Source organism: Erpetoichthys calabaricus, chromosome 14, assembly GCF_900747795.2.
Source record: "Erpetoichthys calabaricus chromosome 14, fErpCal1.3, whole genome shotgun sequence".
NCBI lineage: Eukaryota > Metazoa > Chordata > Cladistia > Polypteriformes > Polypteridae > Erpetoichthys > Erpetoichthys calabaricus.
In genome coordinates, this window is record NC_041407.2 from 101992099 (window position 1) to 102018277 (window position 26179).

Consider the following 26179-nt stretch of genomic DNA (forward strand, 5'->3'; position numbering starts at 1 on the left):
TCAAACTTGATCAGTTGCACATTAAGTGCATTTGTGGGTCATGGGGTGTTCAATATCCTAATAAGATGGACCAGTCATGAGAGTGCCAGAGTTGCTACATATTCAAATTCTTGCCTGCTTTTCTTTTGTGAATTGTATTTCATGTTTAATTAACCTACACAGCCATCTGGGTCAAGCAAACTGAATTACAGTAGCAGTAGTCCAGATTCTTGTTATCCATTAAATTTAAAGCGGTCACACAATATGTTATATATCCTTATGATTGTGCTAATATGTCACAATTACTTTTTATATAAAAGTTACATTTTTAGTGGATTTCAAATCAGCCTTTTAAATATTTTTTAAAGAATAATATCCACAACTAGTAGACGCTTTGGCAAAGAAGAATGAAAGCATAAACAAGCAGTCCAATGAAAATGACGTTCCATTAACAGCAGAAATTGCCTTGTAAAGAATGTAATTGTATTATCCTATCTGTGATAGTACCACTAGCATTCACCACTCATGGGCACCTGCAAAACAATACTGGAAAAAATGGGTTTGAAAATGGACATAAAGAACAGTTGTGTACTATTTTGTATTATTAGAATTGTTCTAGTAAGCTGGTTACTGCTTGGGTCTCCTATCAGGGCATGTTTAGTTATGCTGGCAGTTTTGTAAACAACATGATTAGATTGTAGTTTCAAATTTGTATATGGGAAATGGGATGCCCAGTATAAGGGTTATATTGAAACAATGTTATAAAAGGAAATATTCTGGTTACTCTGAAACAAAATGACATGTTTCAAAATTAATTTAATTTTCAAAAAAAGCTTACTTACAATCTATTAACCAAACAATGCTAAGGTAAATTCTTCTGTTTATTTTGGCCTTTAAAATAAGATCTCGGCCTACTTGTCACATCATACTATATAAATTACATATATACACACCCAACAATCTTAACATTTACAATACAATTTGCCTTTAAAGTTGTTCTATCTACACATTCCTACCTTGCTTCTTAATAGTAAAGGGGGTGGCAACACACAAAACAGTAATGAACCAATTATGAGAAGATCATGATATGTTGATTTCAGTCTTTTGTCTAAAATCACAAATCTGGCATCTTAACTTTACAGTCTTCATCAGTTTCTATTCCAACCTCTTCCTGTAATTAACAAAAATAGGTTGTAAAAATACATACACAAGCACATCTTATTTTTAAAATGGATTTCTGTTAAGATACACACAGTCTATTACATATATATATGTGTGAGATATACATATATATATATATATATATATATATATATATACATTAGATTTTTATATATATATATATATATATAAAAATCTAAGCCTAAAAGTGCAACGATTTTATGTCACGCTTTAAATTGGACTTATTTTAAAACCTACATATATATGTTTGGTATCAGTCTTTTCAGAATTTATCAAACTGTAATGTGATGTTGTTAGATTTTCAGATTCTTATTCCATCCATCCATCCATTTTCCAACCCGCTGAATCCGAACACAGGGTCACGGGGGTCTGCTGGAGCCAATCCCAGCCAACACTGGGCACAAGGCAGGAACCAATCCCAGGCAGGGTGCCAACCCACCACAGGACACACACAAACACACCCACACACCAAGCACACACTAGGGCCAATTTAGAATCGCCAATCCACCTAACCTGCATGTCTTTGGACTGTGGGAGGAAACCCACGCAGACACGAGGAGAACATGCAAACTCCATGCAGGGAGGACCCGGGAAGTGAACCCAGGTCTCCTAACTGCGAGGCAGCAGCGCTACCACTGCACCACCATGCCGCCCCAGATTCTTATTCAGTTGTTAAATTATAAACTAAAAAATATCAAGAACTCGCGTCCCGTGAGGTGAGAATTTGTGCCAAGGGATTTAACCACGCCCGGGGCTGGAAATAAAAGACAAAGAGTAGGACAGCTGCTGTATAGGCTTTTAAATGTTTGATGCGCTGCGTGAGATGCAGATCACACGGCATGGCAGCAGCTGATCGAGCAAAGAGGAGGTTTAAAAAAAAAAAAAAAAAAAAAAAAAAAAACACTACCGCATCTCCTCTTCACAGTGGTAGAATATGAAAAATTTAAATGATACAGCATTTGATTAAGGGAAGTTCACAGACTATGTCCCAACCCAAAATTTTGACAGTGGAGATACATTTGGGTTTACTACAGTTTGAACAGTGTTGGCTCATAGAAAGTGAAACATCAAAACAGACTAATGCAAGACTAGCAGACAAAACAGACCAGAAAAAAGAAAACCTACCAGAAACTGCTTCTTGCTTTTTGGGTAACCCTCAAGAATAGCATCCATCATGTCAGTCACCTATAAATAGACAGAGGAGGTATTTAAAAACTAAAAACCACTCAAGTTTAAATCAGAAAAAAATGTACACAAAGTAGTAGCCATTTATAGAAATAGTTCTACTTAACAAAAGATTTTTTTTTTGTTCTTTATTTTGCCTTGTACAATTTCTTGTATTAGGAATTTGTTAGTTTTCGCATACCCCTTGGGGTCAGAGCGCAGGATCAGCCATTGTACAGCGCCCCTGGAGCAATTACAGGTTAAGGGTCTTGCTCAAGGGTCCAGCAGAGTAGGATCTCTTTTGACAGTAACGGGGATTCGAACCGGCAACCTTCTGGATACCAGCGCAGATCCTTAGCCTCAGAGCTTATTGTGCATAATGAAAGTGAAGTGATATTCAGTATAGAAAAGGCCAACAATTGAAACATAGAAAATGCCTTTAAAACATTATAAAACTTGGAAATGAAGGATTAGCCTACAAACAGAAATAAGTATAACAGCAGTGTGATTTTTGGCATCACCATGGAGCAGAAATCTGGGCTACGAAGAGGTGCTTGGACATGTAAGGTGGTTTTGACAGTAAGTGCTTCTGAAAGACCATCATGTGGTATCAAACGGCAAAACAGACTATTGTGCCGATGTATGCTAATGAACAAGTTAACCGCTTTGGTTTGGACACCTGTCAGGCACTGCAATGGTACCCAGAAGAGATTGGAATAGATCAACCATTGATTTTGATGGCGTGACAAAGCCCCGAGACAAAAAAAAAACAAACATAGCAAGATGCAATAAATGCATCTTAAGAACAATTGCTTTAGAAAAGTATAGTGCTTGTCTGCTCATATTGCAAATGGAAAGACTGTTTTGACTAAGCGTAGCTGCAATTTTACCAATATTTGTTGTAAAACCAAACTGCCCCAGTAGGCGATCAGATATGGAAGCCAAGTCATCAGTTTATAAGCCACAAATATGCTCACAGTGTGACCATGAGCAAGTTACTAAACCTGCCTATGCTCCAGTTTTAAACCTAGGAAAAATTAATGTGTGTTATATAAGAAATGGCAAGTTACGATCAAACACCCTACATTCTGAAAATATAAGTACAATTCTTCTGCATCACTTTAGACTTCAATGTTCATTCATATTCAACATTTAAAAATTAGAAGAATACAGAAAAAAAATAAGCACCCCACAAATGATAAACAGCCTTAGAGAATACCCTTGTCACTGCTAGCAAGGATAAGATTAGTGGACCATGAAAGAAAAGAAAAAACACTATACCATTCGTTTTCTCTTCTTCCATTCTTTGACAAGGTGAATCCTCTCTTTGTACACCTGAACATTAAAGAAGCATATACTATAACCAAACTTAGTCATGTATTAAAATACTACCATTAATAGGTTGAAACATCTTACACAAGAGTCCGAAAACCAAGTCACTTCACTCTCTATATGACAAAAGGATTGTACATAATAATTTTACTTTCAAAAATTGCAAAAAAAAAATGTAAACTTCTTTCCTAATGATATGGATTACATTTACATAATGCAGAAAAGAGGAGGGTAGTCATATTTACCACATCAGAAGTAAAATATTAGTAAAAAATCTCTCCAGATCATTTTGTTTTAATTATCTCCCAACCATATCCGGTTCCTTCGAGAATGGTTAATTGAAATTAATTATAAATATATAAATAGGTTTATATATTTATAATCTATTTATAGATTATAATTAATTTTATATATTTAAAACACAAAAAGGTGTAAATGGGCAAGCATCTCCTAAATAAAGCAGTATCTCATAGCCTGAGCGCCAATTTATTAGTGCACCCACCTAATTTCAGGTAAAGCCTGCATCTTCCATTTTAAAATTTTCTAAATTTCTCTAATGGAATGCTTCTAACTGGCTGTCACAAGAAATCACATCACTCTCACTGCCACCATTACCCACCTTCTCCTTTTCTTCAGGGGTGACATGGTTACTTGCTAATTTGATCTTCTGTAACTTCTCTTGGTAAGATTTACATTCTTTTTTCAGTTGCTCCGTTTCTGAAATCAACTCCTCAGTTGTCATGGAGCTGTTTAGTTCCTTCAGTTCTGAAATGGGCCAATGCAGAAAGCACAAAGTGAAAACAGTCCGTCTTCATTTATCATTTGCCAACTTTTTTGAGTCTAATTTGCTAAAAAAACATTATTACATTCATACTTCTGGCTCCTTTCAAAATGACTTTTCGGAGCCTACAAGTTATCCTGGGCTGACAGGGAGCTAGAGCCACATATCAAGTGCAAGCAGAAACACAACGCAGGATGAAGCACCAGTCCCTCACAAATCACCCCTGCTTATACACTCATAACTATGTACATCTGGTATGCAAGAGTACAACAGTTAACATCTTTCTGATGTGTACAGAGAGAAGTACACAAAATCATTAAATTAAGGACATGGACAGAATGCAGAAATCATACACAGTCACTGGATCATGAATTAAATATTTTATAATCTGCAGTAAAAACCCACATAAAAAAGCACCAATCTAATTTTTGACAACTTTTTAAACTCCTGTATAACAAAATTATAACCCATTCTATTATAACAATAAAATAATTGAGACCTATTATTCACTCCTTGTTTTGAATGTCTCATTTCATTACTCAAGTAAATTCATTTGCTCCATAAAATAAAACTGCCTGTTTGAAACTCAAGGTCAGACATGCCATATTCTTCCAGTACTACCTACCTATTTCCAGTTGCCGACAGTTCTGCTGAACAGACTGTGATTTAGAGTTTAGCTCAGAGATCTGATTGTCCAAGTTTTTTAATTCTGAATCACTCACATCTGTAAACTGTGACTGCATATAAGAAAGGGAGAATGACAGAAGAATGGAATTACCTCTCTAATTCAGTCACTTTTTTTTTTTTTTTTTTTTTTAATTGGTATGGAACCTGAGACCTCACCTGATCTGGAAAATAGATTTTCTGTTTGCCGTATACCTTCTCTGTTATTTTTCCTTGACTTGCCAGCATTTCCATCACCTTCACCACAGCCTTCCATTAGCAAGAGATAGTTAAAAACAAAAATTAGAAAGCAGAGCAAAAATATTGCAATTACTGATCCAGGATTAAAACCAACTGAATGCACAGCACAGTGAATTATTGACCAGTGTCTTATTTTGAAAGATTCTTTTTTAAAGTGCAAACAACTGTAGAATAGGCAACTCATGGGCAAAACTGTAAAAATAACGATGACTACTGATCTTTGTCACATTATTAACAATTTATTCCACATGGACTTTACATGAGTAGCTAAGATTGAGTATACATTTCTCAGTTCTTAGTATGTTATAGTAGTTTTGCAATAGGAATGCAGGTAGATGAATAGTCAAAAAGTAAACCTCTTCTAACATTCAGCCATTTGCCCTTTTTGAGTATACAAAAGAAAGTCGGGGAAGCAAACTAATTAAATCATTGATGCCAGAAGGCAGGGAGTCCAACAGAAGCCAGAGCTGCATGATCATCTCCTTTTACAGAGAGTACAAGAGGCCATGTCTTCACTGTGCCCTTGGGAATAATGGAGGGTGCACTGATTACATTAAATATTGGACCAAACAGAAAAGTAAACCACCATTGCCAGTGTCTGCACAGGCTGACATAAGTTGACAGGGGAAAAAGCCCAAAACAACAAGTCATGGAAATGATCCGCATACTATAAATGACAAAAGAACAATCTGACATATCTTAATACAAAATAAGACAATGTGACTCAATTAAAGCAGACTGTAAAGAATAAAGCAATGCTGCATCATTATGTTGGGATCAATCTCTTAAGTGGAGCGTTGATCTTACCGTTTTTCCAAAGCCATGTTGCTTCTGCAAGTTACCAAACACATCCTGTGCACTGTAGGGTCGGTTACTCTCATTTAAATAACTAAGTATTATAGATGCAGCTGAAAACAGAAGATATGGTACAATGCAACCTGTTAGCTAAAGAGTTAAAGGAACCACAAAATCACAAGATAAATCCTAATATCCAAAATTAATTTAGGATGAATATATGCCAATTACAGAAAAATGCAAGGCTTGTATAAAACAAATAGTTTTTTATTATAGTACAGTATATAAAAAAAGTCAAAATACAGATTCCAAACCTCTAATTTTTAAATTGTTTATTTTTTTAATTTTCTTGTGACCATTTCTTTGACATATTATAATGCACTTTGAGCTACATTCTGTGTATGAAATTGTGCTATAAAAAAATAAATGTTGCAAACGTAAAAATCTGCAAGCAAGTTGACATATGTCCATTCAGTTTAAGATTATAAAGCATTAAACTAATAAAGAATGCAATATTAAGTAAATTATATGAAAACAAATGCAATGTGTTTATATATTAGTTATTAAAATAAATAACTAATATGCAAGTTCAAAAAGTGCAATGTAAAAAAATCGATTGGATAAGCCTCAAAACTTCCTGTCAGTAACAAACTGTTCTAATAGAGACATCCTCACTCTTACTGTGAAAAACAAATATATATATATATATATGTGAAAAAGTTTTAGTTTCAGATGATAATAAAATTAAGATCCCCAGTTTTAGTGGTACTGTATCTAAATATGCTGATATGTCTTTTTCCGATCAAAATATAAACTTTTGAGTGGTTGTGTATGCATAATAAAAATAAAGCATATACCGTAGCACAGACATTTAACATGTAAATCACAATAAATTGACTTGTACTAAATTTGTGATTATTTAAATGTTCAATACAAAATCAAAATTTGACTAAATAAGCAGTTTATTCCAGTTGTCCAAAACACTTCTCTGCACTGGACCTGCCATATACACTACTCCTTTTAGGGGTAGTAGGGTCTCCAGTGTCGGACTCTTTACTGCCCCACAAACTCCAATAAGCACCTTTCAAGCGATACTCACTCAGTGTGGCACCTTCTACTTCCGGAAAGTTTTTTTTTTTTTTTTTCCTAGGTTTGTTTCATAGTCTATATTTGGTTCTAAATGCTCAAATCTAAATTTATCTCTGATTTTTCTTTTGTTCATAAATTTTTAAACTGTAATGTGAGTGACATCTCTATATTGCACATTGATCCAGATAGCTGGTTGTCAAAATCTGACACTCTATGTACACTTTGCTCCTAAACTGTAACTTAGTCTTCTGTTTTGCCTCAGACCTTCATAAAATGTAATGGAGTTCTATAATTTCTTTTGATTGCCCTGTACTCACTTTTAAGATCAAGCAGATAAACTCCCAAGCCAACAATTTCAAAGTTTTCTTTTAAGCTATAGCACAGATTTGTTTATTTGACACTACATTGTGATCATTTTTCGCTATGTAACAAGCCTTGATATGGTGCAGCACGTTTGATGTGCTGCATAAAATAAAATCACATAACCTGCGATCCCAATTACCAACCATCATTGTTAAACACATAAACATATTTACCACTTTCAGTTTCACGACACTCCAATAAATAAATAAACAAAAAGACAAATAAATAGAACACACAATGCAGCCTTTTATTTCATTTATATATTTGGCTGAAGGTGAATTATTGCATTTGGGATACAACTGGTTAAATTTCTTTTGTTCTTCCAACTAGAGTACAAGCAGATGAAGGGATTTGCTCATGGTCACACAGTGTCAATAGTGGAATTTGAACCTATAACCTCAACACAGAGGTCCAGCATCTTCACCACCATGCCACACTGCCTTTCGTACCTGGCCTTTACAATCAATCTCCTTTAGCAATCAGTACATTAAAGAATTCCCAACAGAGATTGCCAGTCCTATCCATCTAATCCAAAGCAACATCAAGTAGAGTTTCGAAGGTCTGTAAAGTCCTGCTGTATTGTTTGTTATGAAATTTCAGCTTAAAAAGTTTCCAACTGTGCTCTTGTTGAACTGATTTTAAAATAAATCTCGATCCACTGTACCAGTTCCCTTACTGATTTTAAACCCTTCAATCATGTCACCTTTTCATTCCTGTTAACTGAAGAGGTTTAACTCCTTTAATCTTTCCTCCTAACTCATCCACTGCAGCCCTGGAATCAGCCTCGTTGCTCGTCTCTGGACTTTTTCTATCGATTTTGTGTCTTTTTGTAGCCTGGAGACCAAAATTGCATACAGCACTCCAGATGAGTTATCGCCATTGTGTTATAAAGCTTCGGCAGAACCTCCTTGGACTTGTACTGCACACGTCAGGGCGCTATATAACCTGACATTCTGTTAGCCTTCTTATTGGCTTCTGTACACTGTCTGGGGGTCGACTGTAACCAGTCCACTACAGATCCTATGCCCTTCTCATAAGGTATACTTTAAAATTTCAGACTTCGCATTGTGTAGTCAAATCTGATATTTATGCATCCTACATGTAGAAGGCTACACTTAGTCACATTAAAATTTTATCTGCCACAACCCTGCATGCAGTAAGGTGACCAGACTTTTATGGGCGAATCCGGGGACATGGGGGGGTGTTTGTTGGGGGGCTAGTTAAAGTGACCAGAATTTTTTGGGCCAAACCGGGGACATTGGGGGGGTGGGGGCTAGTGGAGCGTAGACTAAATACGTCTCAAGAACAATTCATGCCTGTTGTGAAAATGCAGTTTCATTACGACGTGCTAGCGTACACGAACAAGCAAAACATAACGCAAGATCGTGCAAGGACTGGAAATGTGGGCAAATCTTAAACCGGGGACATGTTTCTGAGTGGGGACAGTTGTCCGGAAAACGGGGGCAGATGGTCACCTTAATGCAGCCCAAATTCCTAAATAATAATTCAACAGATTCTAGATATTATCTACAAACTTAACCAGCTATCTTGCCCAAGTATCATTAGCACAAAACGTAGAGTCGTTCAAATAACAGGGCAAGCAGTACTTGCTCCAGATACACCGACGGACGGCGGTGGCTTTGCCTTGGTCCAACACACCGTGGTTTGTTTCAAGGCGGGAGCCCCGGAGCCCCGCGACGCCCAAAGCTGCGCGTTCCGCTGACAACTTCGCGCTCAAACCGAACACAGTCAGCAAAGCAGACTCCTACCTGCTGCCTCCTTGTTTTTGCTCATTGTTGCCCTTTTTGAATTACGCCAGAATTAAGCCACCTCACTTGATTTCACAAACTGTGGAGCTACAACGAAACTTTGCTAGCAGCGTCTCCTCTCAAACGGGGATACATTTTCATCTTCCGCGCCATTTACGTCATCAACAAGGGCCAGTGGGAAAGGGTGTGATGTCAGAGTCACGCCCCTTCATTTAATTTGGGAATACTTTGTGTGGTCTCAGGTCTGGTATTAGTAGTACTGTAGTGCAAAGGGCTCGTTTAGCTCCCCTTCGGACTTGCAAACAATTTAAAAAATGTTAGATTTAGATCAGGGCGAAATATCATAAGATAATAACTAAGTATTTTTCATTTTTGTAACACCGTATGTGGTTGAGTGTTTTGTGCTGTGATTTGTGTAGGGTGAAAAGCGCTGCAGTGCGGTAATATGTACAGTATATAAGGGTTTTTGCTAAGTGTGTGTAATTTCTTACAATATTCAATTTTAACTTAACTCTGCCTTAACTGGTGTGTTTCTGTATTTGGGGCGGTGTAGTAGGGAAGTGGTGTTGGTCGCTCGCGCACCGGATCATTTTTGTTTTCTTTGCGGCCGCTCTATGACAGCAGCGCATATTATAATCGTGCCGACTCGAGGAGCGGTACAATACCATCCCTACGGTGAAGTGTGGTGGTGGCAGCTTCATGTTATGAGGGTGTAGGGGCATTGAGACTGGTTTTGAGGATTGAGGGAAGGAGGAGTGCTGCCAAATACAGTAAGAGGTCCTTGAAGAAAACCTGCTTAGAAGTGCACACCACCTCAGATTGCGGTGCAGGGTCACCTTACAGCAATAACATACAGCCAAGACAACGCTGAAGTGGCTTCAGGACAAGCCTGAATCGAGGTGCGGAAACTTAGCCAAGCAGACTTGAAGCTGGAATCCCACAAAGCACTGAATTACGGGGTCTGAATATTTAAGTTTTTGATTTCTGCAAACGCATTTCAATTATGTCATCATGGGTTATTGAGTGTAGACTGATGGCAAATTTCTCTATTTAGAATTAAATCTACAATACCAGGAAGTGGGCAGAAAGTGAAGGGGTCACAATATCCCCTGTATATTAAAATACATTTGGATTGTGTTTTCAGAGATTTGATAAATGAGGGCTGAAAAGGCTGGCTGTGAAGTTGAAGCTCCATCTGAGCCCATCACATCTAAGCCAGTAATCAGGTTAATTGGTTGTGAAACTACAGCGGCATTCCAGTTACATGAAGCTTAAAAATTGTTTAAACATTAGTAGACCACGAGGCTCCAAGGCAAGAAGCATTACAGGCACAGGGCTTCCAAAAAAGACAAAAATCACCTTATCAAAAGTATGACTTATCTCATCATAAAAAAAAGGTTAAATGGGTTAAACTTTTGTTAATACGCTACCATGGCTGTCTGTTTGTCTGTCCAGGATTTTAAATCACCTGTAGCTGGCAAACCGTTTGAGCTATTAACTTAAAATTTGGTACGCATATACTACGTGACGTCTACTATCCGCTTTCGGGGTGACGAGTGACGTCCATGGTTATTCCTTTTTATTTTATTTTATTGTAGAATCAAGTCTGGGCAGTGCCGTTCTCATCCCTACCACCTTTGCCGTCACTTCCCTTACCTCTTCGTATCTTAAATCATTGAAGACTTAAGTGCCGGCTTAAGTGAACAATTAAAGAAAAACGTACTAAGTAATTGTAACACAAATACCGGCTTAATCAGTTTTAATGCGAAAGAGGCGAGGGAAGAAAAGAAGCGGGTCGCTTGGGTGGAGAAAAGAAGACCTGCTCAGGAAGCAGCAAGGGTATCAACCTCTGAGCAAACGCGTGGTAAACACCCAGAGAAAGAGCAGGAAAACTAGGAATACTCAAGTCAAGTGTATTCGTGCAGTGTACCGTTACTAGTGTTTATATAATCGGTGCTCATTACTGTTGTACAGTTTACACACCACTGGCTGTGACTGCCAATTCAGACGTTGTCTTTCTTATTAATTGTCTTGCTTTTTAGTCATTCTGGTGTGTATTCAGACCAAACTGTGTATATATATATATATATATATATATATATATATATATATATATATATATATATATATACACACACACTACCGGTCAGCTGTTTTTCCAGTTTTTCTTCAGTGCTGAAATGCAATGAATGACCTAAAATGGTGGAAAGATAAGCAGTAAAATGCCAGAGGTTTAAATTTAAAGTTTAGGTTAGCAAAAACTGAAAAAAAGGAAATTTCAGAATATAACAAATGGGCCTTCTTCAGGGAACAACTAATAGGTTACAACTTACAGATGTTCTGCAGCAATTAAAGTAAATTAAGCATCCATCCATCCTATTATCCAACCCGCTATATCCTAACTACAGGGTCACAGGGGTCTGCTGGAGCCAATCCCAGCCAACACAGGGTGCAAGGCAGGAAACAAACCCCACCGCAGGGTGTGCACACACACACCCGCACACCAAGCACACACTAGCGACAATTTAGAATCGCCAATGCACCTAACCTGCATGTCTTTGGACTGTGGGTGGAAACCGGAGGACCCGAAGGAAACCCACGCAGACATGGGGAGAACATGCAAACTCCACGCAGGGAGGACCCGGGAAGCGAACCAATGTCTCCTAACTGCGAGGCATCAGTGCTACCACTGCACTGCCCAGTAAATTAAGCAAGTTGAAGCAATTTGCACAGGTGTCCAAACTTCTGTTGATTACTTAGGGAAAAAAAAAACAACTTTTGTCTGTCTTAGAGCAGAGTTGGAACAGACTGTTTTACTGCACCCTCTGAAATACTACTTGGACAATATTCAGGTGATAATAGCAAGAAAATGGCAATTAGCAAATGAAATGAGATGGAGCATTATTACCCTTAGAAGTGTAGGCCTTTCACTTAGTTAAGTTGCAAAAAAAATCCAAGTGAAGCCTAAAAATTGTTTAAACATTAGTAGACCACGAGGCTCCAAGGCAAGAAGCATTACAGGCACAGGGCTTCCAAAAAAAACAAAAATCACCTTATCAAAAGTATGACTTTTACCTCATCATAAAAAAAGGTTAAATGGGTTAAACTTTTCTTAATACGCTACCATGGCTGTCTGTTTGTCTGTCCAGGATTTTAAATCACCTGTAGCTGGCAAACCGTTTGCGCTATTAACTTATAATTTGGTACACATATACTACGTGACGTCTACTATCCGCTTTCGGGGTGACGAGTGACAGACTGTTTTACTACACCCTCTGAAATACTACTTGGACAATATTCAGGTGATAATAGCAAGAAAATGGCAATTAGCAAATGAAATGAGATGCAGCATTATTACCATTAGAAGTGTAGGCCTTTCACTTAGTGAAGTTGCAAAAAAAATGCAAGTGTCAGTGGGTCCAGTGGTGGCCTACACAATCCAAAGGAAATTGTAAACTGGAAGAAACTCTAATAGGACAATATCTGGCAGAGCCAAAGTCACAAGCCAATCAGAAAATAAGTTTCTGAGGGTCACCAGCTTGGGTGATCACAGACGCCTCACATCACAACAGCTTCAAGCACAGCTCAACAGTGCAGGTTGAGATACGCAGGAGTCAGTTTTTAACGTGAAGAGGAGACTTTGTGCTGCAGGTCTAACATATTTGGCAGTAAGAAAACCATTCCTTAAATGACAAAATAGAACCTTGAAATAGAAAGAAAGTCTTATGGGCCAATGAATCCAAATTTAAAATCTTTGGTTCATCACGCAGGGTGTTTGTATGTCGCCGAGTTGGTGACAGGATGGCTCCTCAGTGTGTGACACCAACCCTCCAACATGGAGGAGAAAGTGTGATGGTCTGGAGTTCTTTTGCTGGAGACTTGCACAGAGTGACTGGCATTCTGAATCAAAAGGGTTGCCAAAGTATTTTGCAGCACCACACAATACCTTCATGTCTGCGTCTAGTAGGTCAGAGGTTCATCCTACAGCTAGACAATGACCCAAAACAAACATCCAGTCTATGTCAGAACTACCTTAAAAAAACATGAAGGTCCACTTCAAAACCTGGACTGGCCAGCAGTCTCCAGAATGAGTTAGTTTGAGATGAACTGGACAGAAGGGTGAAAGGAAACCAACCTAACAAGTGCAACACATTTGTGGGAACTTCTGTGACAGTGTTACGAAGATCTTTCTGATCAATATTTGACTTCCCTTACAGAAAGAATGGCACGTGTGTGTGAATGTGTGCGTGCGCATTTGGCTGTTAAATCAGCAAAAGGTGGCTATTCTGATGAGTCAAAATTTGAATAAAATTTGTATACTTAAAAAAATAAGTCAAGAAATCATTCATTATTTGCCATTGGTTTCTTTTTTTCTATGCCTTGATTTCATGAAACATTAAAACAAACTGAAAAAAACTGAGTTGTTCTAAAACTTATGACGGGTAGTGTATATTTATTTATTTACCTACCTATGTATGTATTTATTTTTAAAGAGTTTCTGAAGAAAGAACTTTATTTATCCCCAGGTGGAAATTTGGCTATCTATCGGACAACCAGGCAGATGTAATAAGGAAAATGACATGCCAGCAATGATGAGGTCGCAGCCATTTACTACAAACACTTTACTGAATGCTTTAGTTTCTAATACCATTTCCATTTCAATACACAGACGGTCTTTAATCACATTTTACATCAAAGCATATAAAAAAAAAACCAGTTAGAAGGGAAATGGTTCCCTAAAAACACACTGTAGAAATAACTAGAGGTTAAAGAGAAGCTGCTTTTGAAATGTGTCATCTCCGTATCGCCTGTATGATCTTTTTATTTTTTTTCTTTTGACATCAGACTCTGGATTATAGAGTTGTCCATAGAAGTACTACTGGGTAATATTCATATCACAGGAAAAATGACAATCAAGTGTAGGAAAAAGGACTAAGGAGGGATATTTTGCAGCTTCTCAAATAGACACTCAAAAACTGAACAGCAAATTCAGATCATCATATGTACACAGCTTTAAACCAAAACTTATAAATTAATATTTTCCATATATTTCAGTTCTCCTAGTCAAATTGACTGATATGTGCACTGTAAGGCATGAAAAAGCCCTCTCGATATAAATCAAGTGAAGTAAAATACAACTTACACCAGCTAAAAAGTACTCAATGATTGCCAGGAAAGTAAAATAGTGCAATTTACAGAGGGCACAGAAAACAATGAGCACACACACAAGGCGACAAGACCGGTCAGGGCAAAAGTCAGGATTTAATTAATCCTGGATGGGACAAATCAACAGTCACTCACTCAGGGCCAATTTAGAGTCACCAGTTAGCCAAATGTTCGGGAAAGAGGGGGGGGGGGGGGGGTGGGGGGGACCAAACATCACACAAGGAGAAGAGAACATGCAAAGAGCACAAGAAAACCAGGCTTTAAACTGAACTTGGACGGCAAAAAAGTTGTATCCATGGGAGGAGCCCACTTCAAGATATACATACGGAAATGAATTTATGGTAACATCTGCCTGTTCCGGTTGCCATAATCACAGAGGAGAGGTTGATCCTACGAACTTGAAATGCACTTAACGTAAGCCATTGACACATGTATTTAAATGCAGTTAAATACATATTCTGGAAAGGAGTGATAGAGTTTAGTTTGAAAAGGGCAGTGGGAATCTCATAATGTTTTCAAAATATCAATAAGAAAAGCAAAATATCTACAAAATCCACAACAGAGTTTGGGTACACGACACCTTTGTTATCTAGTTATTTACTATCCGCGTTAAGATTTCATCCAGTCGAGTCTCATTTTGTGTGTATTGTCAATGTCTTCAACTGTCCTAAAAATAAAGAACGAACGATATGAAGTCAACTCACACTTACCAGAAACTACAAATACTGTACTTTCACTGACACCTACGAAATGTATCTAGTCGGTTGATTCTCCCTCCACAAGCCTATGAGAGAGAATATTTGCCAATAGGAAAAGTGAAGAATTCCACAGCTGTAGCCCTTTAGCTCGGCTAAAAAGTCCAAGAACTCGTGGCAGTTAAATGCTATAAAACGGCAAAAAGAAATAAAGGAGGGATGAAACCACCTGCAAGAGGAATTGGATTACAGCTGGACTGGTTACAGCTTTTAGTTCAACTCGTTGGACTCCTTTGCCCTCCTAACTTAACCATCTCCCATACTTAATGAATACGGATGACGTCTATTGAGGGAGTGGAGTGACCGACGAAGCGGCTGTCACATGACCCCAAGCAATCCCATGTTCCTGTGCATGAAATGTCTGACTTACAATTTTGCATTCAAGTGCAATGCTTGCCTAAGGTAATGTATTAACCTATTAAATGCGTGTGTGTATATACGGGGAATTGATTTTAAAATTAGATTTTGCCCAACACAACCACAATCTACAAAGGAAACAGCAGAATAAACATTAAAAAAAAAAAAACAAAACAAAAAAAACAGCATAAGGTCTGGTCCACCCCAACCAATTGCTAAAACTGGCTAGTACACTATTTCACTTGATCCTGACAAATGCACAAAAATTCTGTTTTGTTTTTTTATATGTTAACTTACAGCCAAGAACAAAAGGCTAGACTACTCTAAAGTTACCTCACAAACATGTTTGTCAGAAGTGGTTTCCTGAAATAAAAACCCACCTAGAAATGTCAGATGGTGCCTTTAATGTCATTTCACTCTGAAGAAATGCATTTTAAGATAAAGTCGGCCGTCCACCTCTTGCCAGACGCGTTATCCTGGGCGGCACTCTATCGTGCAGAGTACGGCTACTGCGGTTCCCTCTCTTTCCAACCCTGCTTTCCTTTACGACACCAACCACAAAAGTTCTACATTCTTAAGTAAACGATTTGTTAAACTTTGGAATGTGAACACAGGGTCCTGTGATATGAATACAAATTTAAAAAGATAAATATACAAATATATACATTAAACTTCACAAAAAGCACCAGAATTCAGCTAACTTACAACTTAAACATTGTCTAATATTCTTCATTGCGATAACAAGTGCTTAATTTGTTTATTGTCAGTTACCAAATGAGAACCCCATTCTCCTTATGGCTGTAAAAATCTCTTATTTGTGGCTTTCACTAGAGCAAAAAAAATAATAATAATAAAAGACCACACCCTTATTGCACAAAACAAAAGTGTGTGTAAACAGAAACCAAAACTGATCTTAGCAGTGTGAGGTGTTCAGTATCCTGCAAGTGAACATCCAGCTATGCAGCCATCGGAATACAAATTACAGCTATTCACTCAATATTCCGCAAATAACAATAAAAATAAAAGCATATTTCGGAATAGGCCATCTGTTATTTCACATATTCCATTGATATTTCAATACTAAAGTGCGTGGTCTGAAATTCAGTGTACTAAATTGTACACCCAAAAAAGTAAAAATACAGCATGTGTAAACTTACAAAGGGTTCCTGCATGATTTCAATTCTGATTCAAGCCAAAGTGTGAGCACACATTCTCAAACCTAGCGGCATTATTGAAAAGTCTTCAGCATTTCCAAGAGTGCACTTTCTCGTTTAATTAAAGTTTTGTTCGTGGGGATTGGGATTTTTTTTTTCTTTTTAAATAAGTGGAGGTGCAGGAAACAAAAAAAAGGAAAAGAACACGCTTGTCAGGGTGGGCCAAAGTGAAGCAATTGCTGCTTCATACCTCACAGTGATGAATACAACCAAAACTGTTTGGTTGCCACAGCAAAACACCAAGGAGAACTAGAGCATATTGACATTTGAACGCGGGGTGGGGAAGAGTTACTGCTTCCTCAAAAGGTTGGCTAGGAAACCTGAACTGGAATGTTGTGCTTGCTGGCTTTCCTTCTGGTGACTCTGAGAGCTGGTGGGATCAATTTGGTTCAGCTCAGACTGGTCCAGCATTTCAAAATCATCCCCTTCGACATCAGTGTCCAACTCGGAGCTAGATTGCTTGCGGTAGCCCCGAGTTGCTCTCTGGGTAGCGTCTCTCTGACTGGAACTCTGGGCAGCACCTATCAAGGCTGCTTGAATCATATTGCTGGCCAGGACTCCTGCTAGGTCTGTGGTGAAGTTCTGTGGAGGGGGTAACCCGCTTAGCGACAGTTCTGCATCAATTTCTTCCTGATCAGAGTACAGGCGCCCCCTCTCCCGTGGAAAGGATCGATAGGAAACGCTGGGGATGCCGATGCTGGTATCTTCATCATCATCAAGAATGGTAGCTTCAGGATTGATAGAAGGAAAATCTGGAAGATCACGGGCAAAAGATTCTTCAGGATCACTGTGACGGTCCAGATCTAACAGGAAAACAATAAGTGGGGTTTATAATATTATCAGAACTTGGCAGTTAACATTAAAATAAATTTTCAAATGTGTCCCCAGAAGGATGTACGGTGTATATTAAAAACACACAAACACACTTACAAATTAAAGCATTTCCATGGTTGTGTAGAATACAGGCAAGTTCATTCATACATTGGTTTCAGGCAGAACTGATACTGCAATGCAAACGGGTTCCTGATATTTTTATCTTTCGCTTGATTCAAAATTCTGTTTCTAGGAACATAAAACTCCTGTTCTTAAATATCTACACTGGTATCAAGTTCATTTAAGGACTGACTGAAAAAATCCTCTTAGTATATGAAGCTTCAAATGGTTTGGGCCCTTTCTGATTAGAACTTAGCAATGATCAGAAAACTGCTGGTGTGTAGGAGTGTTGCATACCCAGATTATATCTGTACGTCATATTGCAACAGTTGGTATTTTGCACAAAAAAAACAAAGCTTGCAATCATTAGAAACTGTTAATGACTCCAGGCATTAAAAACTGCGTACATTTGAGAGGGTGGGAAAAGGTGGTTCTGGTGCAGAGGTGCCACAGATAAAAGCTCTATCTTAAAATACTTCCTACATTGGTTCCATATTCTGACTGAGTGAAGCACAATTGGGTTGTTAGTATATTGGCGATAAATATTAACTAGATTAAATCACTTAGAGATCTGCATATAGACAACGTTTTTGCATCCTACGAACAATTACACTCCAAATTTAACTTTCCAGCAACACATTTCTTTCACTACCTTCAAATTAGAAAAACTTTGTTAATCAGAACCTGTCCAATTTTCCTCACCTCCCACCTACCTCTATACCGGAAAAAAGATTGCTCAGTCTTGAAGACTCAGACAGCATTTCTGTAATATATAAAACTATTTTACAGTCCCTCCCTTTCAAAGATCCAACAGAAAAGTGGGAAAAGGATCTCTTACTCAATATTTCAAAAAAGGATTGGAAGGCAGCCATGCACAGAATTCATTCGAGCTCCATACACGCAAAGCATTCAATTATTCAACTGATTTTTTTTTTTTTTTTTTAAATCAAGCACATTTATCTTGTTTGAAATTGTCCAAAATGTTTCCACGGTAAGATCCAACCTGCAAACGTTGCAATGAAGCTCCAGCTTCACTAGGCCACATGTTTTGGGTGTGCACCAAATTAACATCATTCTGGACAAAACTTTTTTTTTTTTTAAGTGCATATCAGACAGCCTTGGTGTCACAATCTCTCCTAATCCATTAACTACTGTGTTTGGTGGGCTCACAGAGGGGCTTAAAGTGGAGAAGGACAAACAAACTGTAATGGTCTTTACTTCACTATTAGCATGTAGACTTATCTTACTCAACTGGAAGAATTCTAACTCTCCTATTTTAAGTCAGTGGGTAACTGATGTTATATAGGAGGGATATTCAAAAAAGCTTGTGCACTTTTACATTTTGGTTGGAAACGGTGAAGGCGGGAGGAGGAGTAATTGGGCATTAAAATTTGGTACGACGCTGGGGAAATTGCATTGCAAACAAAGGTGAATATGTAGAAAAGTGATGTCATTTGTTTTTGAAATTCTTAAATAGAGGTAAAAAAAAAAAGTGCAGAAACTTTATGAATATCCCTCGTACTATTTGAAATTGGAAAAAGTCAAATTCTCACTTAGAGGATTTGTTCAAAACTTTAAAACCTGGCAGGATTTGATCAAGAATAACGACTATTTTAGAATAAGCATTTACATTGGAAAGAAAGACTCCTTTACTACTCTCGAAAGTTTTATTCTGGCTGTTGGCCTTCCTCTCTTTCTCATGAGTGGGGTTGAATTTAATTTAGTTTTGTTAAGTTTGATTTGATTGTATGGAATGTTATATGCTTTTAATCAATTCAATCTCTACTGTATATATATTATATACAGTACTGTGCAAAAGTTTTAGGCAGGTGTGAAAAAATGCTGTAAACAAAGAATGCTTTCAAAAATGGAAGTGTTAATCATTTATTTTCATCAATCAACAAAATGCAGTGAATGAACAAAAGAGAAATCTAAATCAAATCAATATTTGGTGTGACCAATCTTTGCCTTCAAAACAGCATCAATTCTTCTAGGTACACTTGCATACAGTTTTTGAAGGAACTCAGCTGGTAGGTTGTTCCAAACATCTTGGAGAACTAACCCCAGATCTTCTGTGGATGTAGGCTTCCTCACATCCTTCTGTCTCTTCGTGTAATCCCAGACACACTCGATGATATTGAGATCAGGGCTCTGTAGGGGCCATACCATCACTTCCAGGACTTCTTGTTCTTCTTTACGCTGAAGATAGTTCTTAATGACTTTGGCTGTATGTTTGGGGTCATTGGCCTGCTGCAGAATAAATTTGGGGCCAATCATACGCCTCCCTGATGGTATTGCATGATATATAAGTATCTGCCTGTATTTCTCAGCATTGAGAACACCATTAATCCTGACCAAATCTCCAACTCCATCTGCAGAAATGCAGCCCCAAACGTTCAAGGAACCTCTACCATGCTTCACTGTTGCCTGCGGACACTCATTATTGTACCTCTCTCCAGCCCTTCGACAAACAAACTGCCTTCTGCTACAGCCAAATTTTTCAAATTTTGACTCATCAGTCCAGAGCACCTGCTGCCATTTTTCTGCAACCCAGTTCCTATGTTTTCGTGTATACTTGAGTCGCTTGGCCTTGTTTCCACGTCGGAGGTATGGCTTTTTGGCTGCAACTCTTCCATGAAGACCACTTCTGGCCAGACTTCTCCGGACAGTAGATGGGTATACCTGGGTCCCACTGGTTTCTGCCAGTTCTGAGCTGATGGCACTGCTGGACATCTTCCGATTTCGAAGAGTAATAAGCTTGATGTATCTTTCATCTGCTGCACTAAGTTTCCTTGGCTGACCACTGCGTCTACGATCCTCAAAGTTGCCCGTTTCTTTGTGCTTCTTCAAAAGAGCTTGAACAGCACATCTTGAAACCCCAGTCTGCTTTGAAATCTTTGTCTGGGAGAGACCTTGCTGATGCAGTAGAACTACCTTGTGTCTTGTTGCTGTGCTCAATCTTGCCATGACATGAAACTGTCTTCCACAACCTCACCTTGGTAGAAGAGTTTGGCTGTTCCTCACCCAGTTTTAAGCCTCCTACACAGATGTTTTTGTTTCAGTTAATGACTGTGTTTCAACCTACGTGTGACATTGATGATCATTAGCACCTGTTTGGTAGAATTGGTTGATCATACACCTGAATAGAATCCTACAAAATACCTATAAGAATTGATGCTGGTTTGAAGGTAAAAGGTAGTAACACCAAATATTGATTTGATTTAGATTTTTCTTTTGTTCGCTCACTTTGCATTTTGTAAATTGATAACAATAAACAATTATTATTTATTTTACTGAAAGTATTCTTTGTTTACAGCATTTTTTCACACCTGCCTAAAACTTTTGCACAGTACTGTATATAAAATCCAACGTCTGCCTGTCTGCTTTTCACGAGAGAACTACTTAACAGATTTAGATCTGTTTTTTTCTATAATTTGCTTGAACATTCCTGTTGATTTTGTGACTTCTTTAATTGCACTAAATATCATAGTTTGCTTGCGGTAGCGATTTATTTGCGCGATTCTGAGAAAAACGCAGTGGACCGAGGAGTTGGGGGCAGGGCCCTCCTCAGTCATGCGCCAGCCTTGGGGAGTATTTTACATCCACTTAGCTTGCAAACAAGAGAACTACTCATCGGATTTAGATTGGACTTTTTTTTCCTAGAATTTGCTTGAACATTCCGGTTGATTTTGCAACTTCTGTCATTGCACTAAGAATCATAGTTCACTTGCAGAAGCGATATATTTGTGCTAATCCGAGACAGAGGCTGCAGGCCAAGGGGAGGCGCAAGTGTGACGTCAAGAGTGGGGAGCCAGGCAGGGCCCTCCTCACCGTCCTGTTTCACTTCTATGCGGGTGAAGCCGCAGGGGACGGCTAGTAAAAAATAAAAGAAGTCAATTTGGTAACACTTTTAAGTACTGCAAGACGCACTTATTTCTCATATACTGTTCTGTAACAAGACCTTAACAAAGGCTTCTATTTGGTTTTAATAACACTTAAAAAGAATAAGTAAAGTGGCCTACTAAAATACCTTTATTTTGGAATGGTCAGAGGTGGCTTAAGTGAGAAATGGTTCTCTTCATATTGCATACTGTAATGCATGTGAACATCAGGCGTGTTTCATGAGTCTGGGGTTGAATAGTAATACAGGGAAGGATCTGATGTGACTCTACCACTGCCACTAATGCAATTTCTGTTTGCGTTATAGTAAAGGAGAACAATATGGAAGACCTATAATGTCAATTCCACCTGAACACCAGCCAATCCTCCCCTTCCGTTTCCGTCTCCATATATAAGCCACCTAACCTAGAAAGTCCTCATCGGCCTAGATATAGCTTCCAAGTGGAACATATTTTTGTGAAGAAAGCCACCTAAACATGTCAACGCTGATATATTTATTTACATAGTTTTATATGACATTGAACGGCACCCTAGCTCAACTTTTGTTTTGGTGTCTCTCGTTTCATAATGCATTACTATCAGATCTGTGAATTCTTCATACTCACAAGTAATTTTACCAGAGTATCATCAAGGCTTGCGATATGCCACACTAAAACAGAGAATAACCACTCCACTGATGCTTTGTCAGTGTCAAGACCAAACAGTATGAGTAATAGATACATTTTTTCATTACCTAAACTATAGTGTTACTGTCAATTCTTGATGTTAATGAAACACATTATTTAACAGCTGGTCAGTAATCTCTGCCATTGTGTCGAATTGTCCTTTTTGGGAATACAATTGTGATGTTTTGTGAAGTAGAACAGATCAATAGTACTTGGGCCTTCACTTTTTCTTTTATAACCTTTTACTAAAACAGTATATCAATATGAAGGAGACATAGGTATAAATGAGATGAAGTTAGGTGGTCCCTTGTGGGCTCACTTTTTTGCATCTCACTATTGTTGGGCTGCCAGTTAAGGAAAAAAGAAACAATCAAAAATTCTGAATTTTAAACAGCAATGTAATTAATACTATGGCAAGAGAAGCCTGTTCTATAAGCAGCAGTAATTACTGGTTACTAATTAAGTTAGCTGGAATGAAAACCAGCAGTCTCCCAGTATCCGAGTTTGACCTCCTTGCCTTTAACAACTGATGAGTGTTGTTTAGGCATTCAAAAATTGTAAATATGTGAATGGGCTGGGGGCCTGTACCCTATGAAGAATGCTAAAAAAAGAATAAACTGAAATGGATAGAAGTAATGCAATATTGATCCCATACTGCAGAGTAATGCAGACTTACCTTCAGAGCCTTCAGTGAGTGGTGTCTGGCCACGAGATAGGTTGAAAGTACCATTATCTGTGTAGGACACCTCTGCATCGGAGTGCTCAGAGTCTGTGATTGCCAACTCTTTGGCCAAGCCTGTATCATCGAGCTGCATCAAAAACAAAGTTGGGAAGAGCATCAGTATAAACAAGGATGTTAGACAGTATGTGTGAACTGTTGTGACACAACAATCAAAATGACGTTTACTTCAAGTAACCACTTGCAAAACTGTTGACAATCAATAAATACAGATAATCCCAATTTATACAATTTCAGGGTATGAAATTAAATGCGGTTTATCATATGCATGAGGTATATGTAATTGCCATACCTCCTGTGCTTCAGAACAAGAAAGCACGTGAAGCTAAGCATGTTTGGTCCCAGCCAGTACTTGGATGGGAGAAGACATAGGAAAAGAGATGTTGTTTAGGCTAGAAGGGGGCATCTACTCTGTCTAGTGCAGTGCCAGGACACTGTGGTGTAAAAACTGGCACTGTCCTTCGGTTGACACGTACAACAGAGGTCCCGATTCTCTGTGGTGATAAAAGATCCCTGGGCATCTACAGAAAGGAGTAGGGTGTTTCCCCAACGTCCTGGCGAAATTGCCTACTACAGTCTGGTCATTCTGTCTCCCTAATCATCTCCTGCTCCTTTTTGGCTAACTATTCTTCTCACCCTTTCACCGCCTAACAGCTAATGTGTGGCGAAAGTACTGGCTCAAGAATGGTTGTTGTCACATCATCCAGGTGGATGCTACATATTGATGATGATTGAAGTGGTTCCCCACTGTCTATGTAAAGTGCTTCACGTAGGTTAGATAAGCACTCTATAAATAAAATTAATTATTATTATAAATTAACCTATACACCTCATCCTCTGCTGTTCTGGAGAAGGTAGGCCTTCCAAGCATGTTTGCTTTGGTTACCAAATGCCGCCTACAGTGGCTCGGCTACATTCACCGAACAGCATATGGTTGTATACCTAAAGACATCCTGTATGGGGAACTGGCCAAAGGTTTCAGAAATGTTGGAACGCCAACCCTAAGTTATAAAGAAGCATGAAAACATGACAGGAAGGCATGTAATATCGAACCATTAGCATGGGAAACCACTACATCAGACTGCAGTAAATGGAAGTAGGCCATTAATGCTGGCATGATGAGTGAGGTGAGGAGAGGCAGACTATGGGAAGAAAACAGGGACTGCAGAAACCAGAAGACCATCCATGCAGATCCTATCCTCACTTTCATCAGTGTGATATGCAGCAAGGTCTGCCATTCAAAAAAAAAAAAATCAGGCCTTACAGTCATTGTAAATCCTGCAGCTCAACAATGGACTGAGCAAACCATTTTGCACTTCTTCTGTTGTCTTTCAAAACAGGAGGATGCCTATTATAAAATACTATTTAGTTTGTATAGAAATCCAATCACATTTTTTGTAAATATCATATGAAATATTTAGACCACAAGTCTCTTCAAAATAGCTGGGAAAAGAAGTCCATATCTACCATAAATGTTAGGTTTGAATACACAATAGGAGGTCTGAAAATCAAGAGTACACCTTATGAGAAGGATTTAGGAGTCTTAGTAGACTTGACTTTATCAACTGGCAGACAGTGTTTGGAAACCAATAAAAAGGCAAACAGAATGTCAGGTTATATAGCACCCTGATGTGTGGCGTACAAGTCACAGGAGGTTCTGCTCAAGCTTTATAATGCACTGGTGAGGTCTCATCTGGATTCCTGGGTGCAGCTTTGGTCTCCAGGCTACAAAAAGGATATAGCAGCACTAGAAAAAGTACAAAGGAGAGCGACTAGGCTCATTCCTGGACTACAGGGGATGAATTATGAAGAAAGATTAAAAGAGCCGAGCCTTTACAGTTTAAGCAAAACAAGATTAAGAGAAGGCATGATCGAAGTGTTTAAAATTATGAAGTGAATTAGTCCAGTGGAACGAGACTGTGACTTTAAAATGAGTTCATCAAGAACACGGGCACACAGTTGGAAACTTGTTAAGGGGAAATTTCACAAAAACATTAGGAAGGTTTTCTTTACACAAAGAACCACAGACACTTGGAATAAGCTAGTATGGTAGACAGTAAGAATTTAGGGACTTTCTAAACTAAAGTTAATATTTTTTTAGAAGAATTAAATAAATAGGACTAGCGAGCTTTTTTAGGCTGAATGGCCTGAACTCTTCCAGATTGTTCTAATATTCTAAAATTATAACAGGTCAAATGTACAAACCCCTACCCCCCACCAAACCATACTCCAATACAGGTTCTATTAGGTCAGGCTTTCCACAGATAACTGAAAACATAGTCCTTGGTTAATGGGTATCAGTCACCATCTTCTGTGTCAACATTATAAGAGCAAATGACAACAATAGAGCTTTGACTTAAAGTACATTATATGTAAAATCCAACAATCAGAACCCAAGGGTGTCTTGCTTGCATTTCAGTGGATAAAACTGCAGAGCACCATCTGTCTGTATGGAATAATGTCAAGATTAGGCACTCAAGTCTTTCAGGTCTCTCTCAGTTCATTTGATTACCTTGGGACAAAATGCAGCTAGCTCCTCCTCACTGTCACTGCCTTCTACCATGGACCCTTGTGTATAACCTTTGTTTAGCACTGCGTGAATAGACAAGAAGAAAGGAGTTACTGTTCTGAAAAGAATTCAGTAAAAATCAGTGATGCATCCAAACATAGAGTAGCTATATACACATCAAGTCTCATCCTTTTCAACATAAAATGTAAAATAAAAATTACACTGAATTAATGTTCATTTTGAAAAAGATACTGGCAGAAGGCAGCAAATAAGCATGATAAATCATTTTGAACAAATCTAATAAAAAAAATTGGGGCAACGTGCATAGTAAAGCGAATTTCTGATAAGACTCCTTGAAGCAGCTGTCCCATGTACAGCGTTCTAGGAGCCTGGGTCTATCCAGGTAGTACTGGACACAAAAAACATAACCAGGCTTACACATCTCTATCTAAAAAAATATACTCAAGAAATGAGGGTGAAGCCTAGATCCAAGACAGGAATCTTGAGGGATCTTATTGGAATGCAGAAGACAGCTATGCTGCATTATTACTTGTAGAAATGTG

The 26179-nt window shown here is 38.3% G+C and overlaps 2 protein-coding genes across 2 annotated transcripts in view; both read right to left on the reverse strand.

Moving 5' to 3' along the window:
* Window positions 1-775: 775 nt before the first annotated feature.
* On the reverse strand, window positions 776-9555 carry psmc3ip (PSMC3 interacting protein). The gene is made up of 8 exons (XM_028819589.2): window positions 9379-9555; window positions 6170-6270; window positions 5282-5371; window positions 5064-5175; window positions 4277-4422; window positions 3607-3660; window positions 2287-2346; window positions 776-1150 (listed from the first exon to the last, which is right to left on the reverse strand). Exons 1-8 carry the CDS (start codon window positions 9401-9403, stop codon window positions 1094-1096), a joined length of 645 nt encoding a protein of 214 aa, XP_028675422.2. The 5' UTR covers window positions 9404-9555; the 3' UTR covers window positions 776-1093.
* A 6502-nt stretch (window positions 9556-16057) lies between these two features.
* Window positions 16058-26179, reverse strand: part of retreg3 (reticulophagy regulator family member 3) — a 31149-nt gene continuing 21027 nt past the window's right edge. Inside the window, exons 7-9 of the mRNA XM_028818636.2 lie at window positions 25620-25699; window positions 23045-23177; window positions 16058-17673 (exon numbers count right to left, since the gene is read on the reverse strand). Coding sequence (XP_028674469.1) covers window positions 17159-17673; window positions 23045-23177; window positions 25620-25699 — 728 coding nt within the window. The 3' untranslated portion in view covers window positions 16058-17158. The remainder of the gene's footprint in view (window positions 17674-23044; window positions 23178-25619; window positions 25700-26179) is intronic.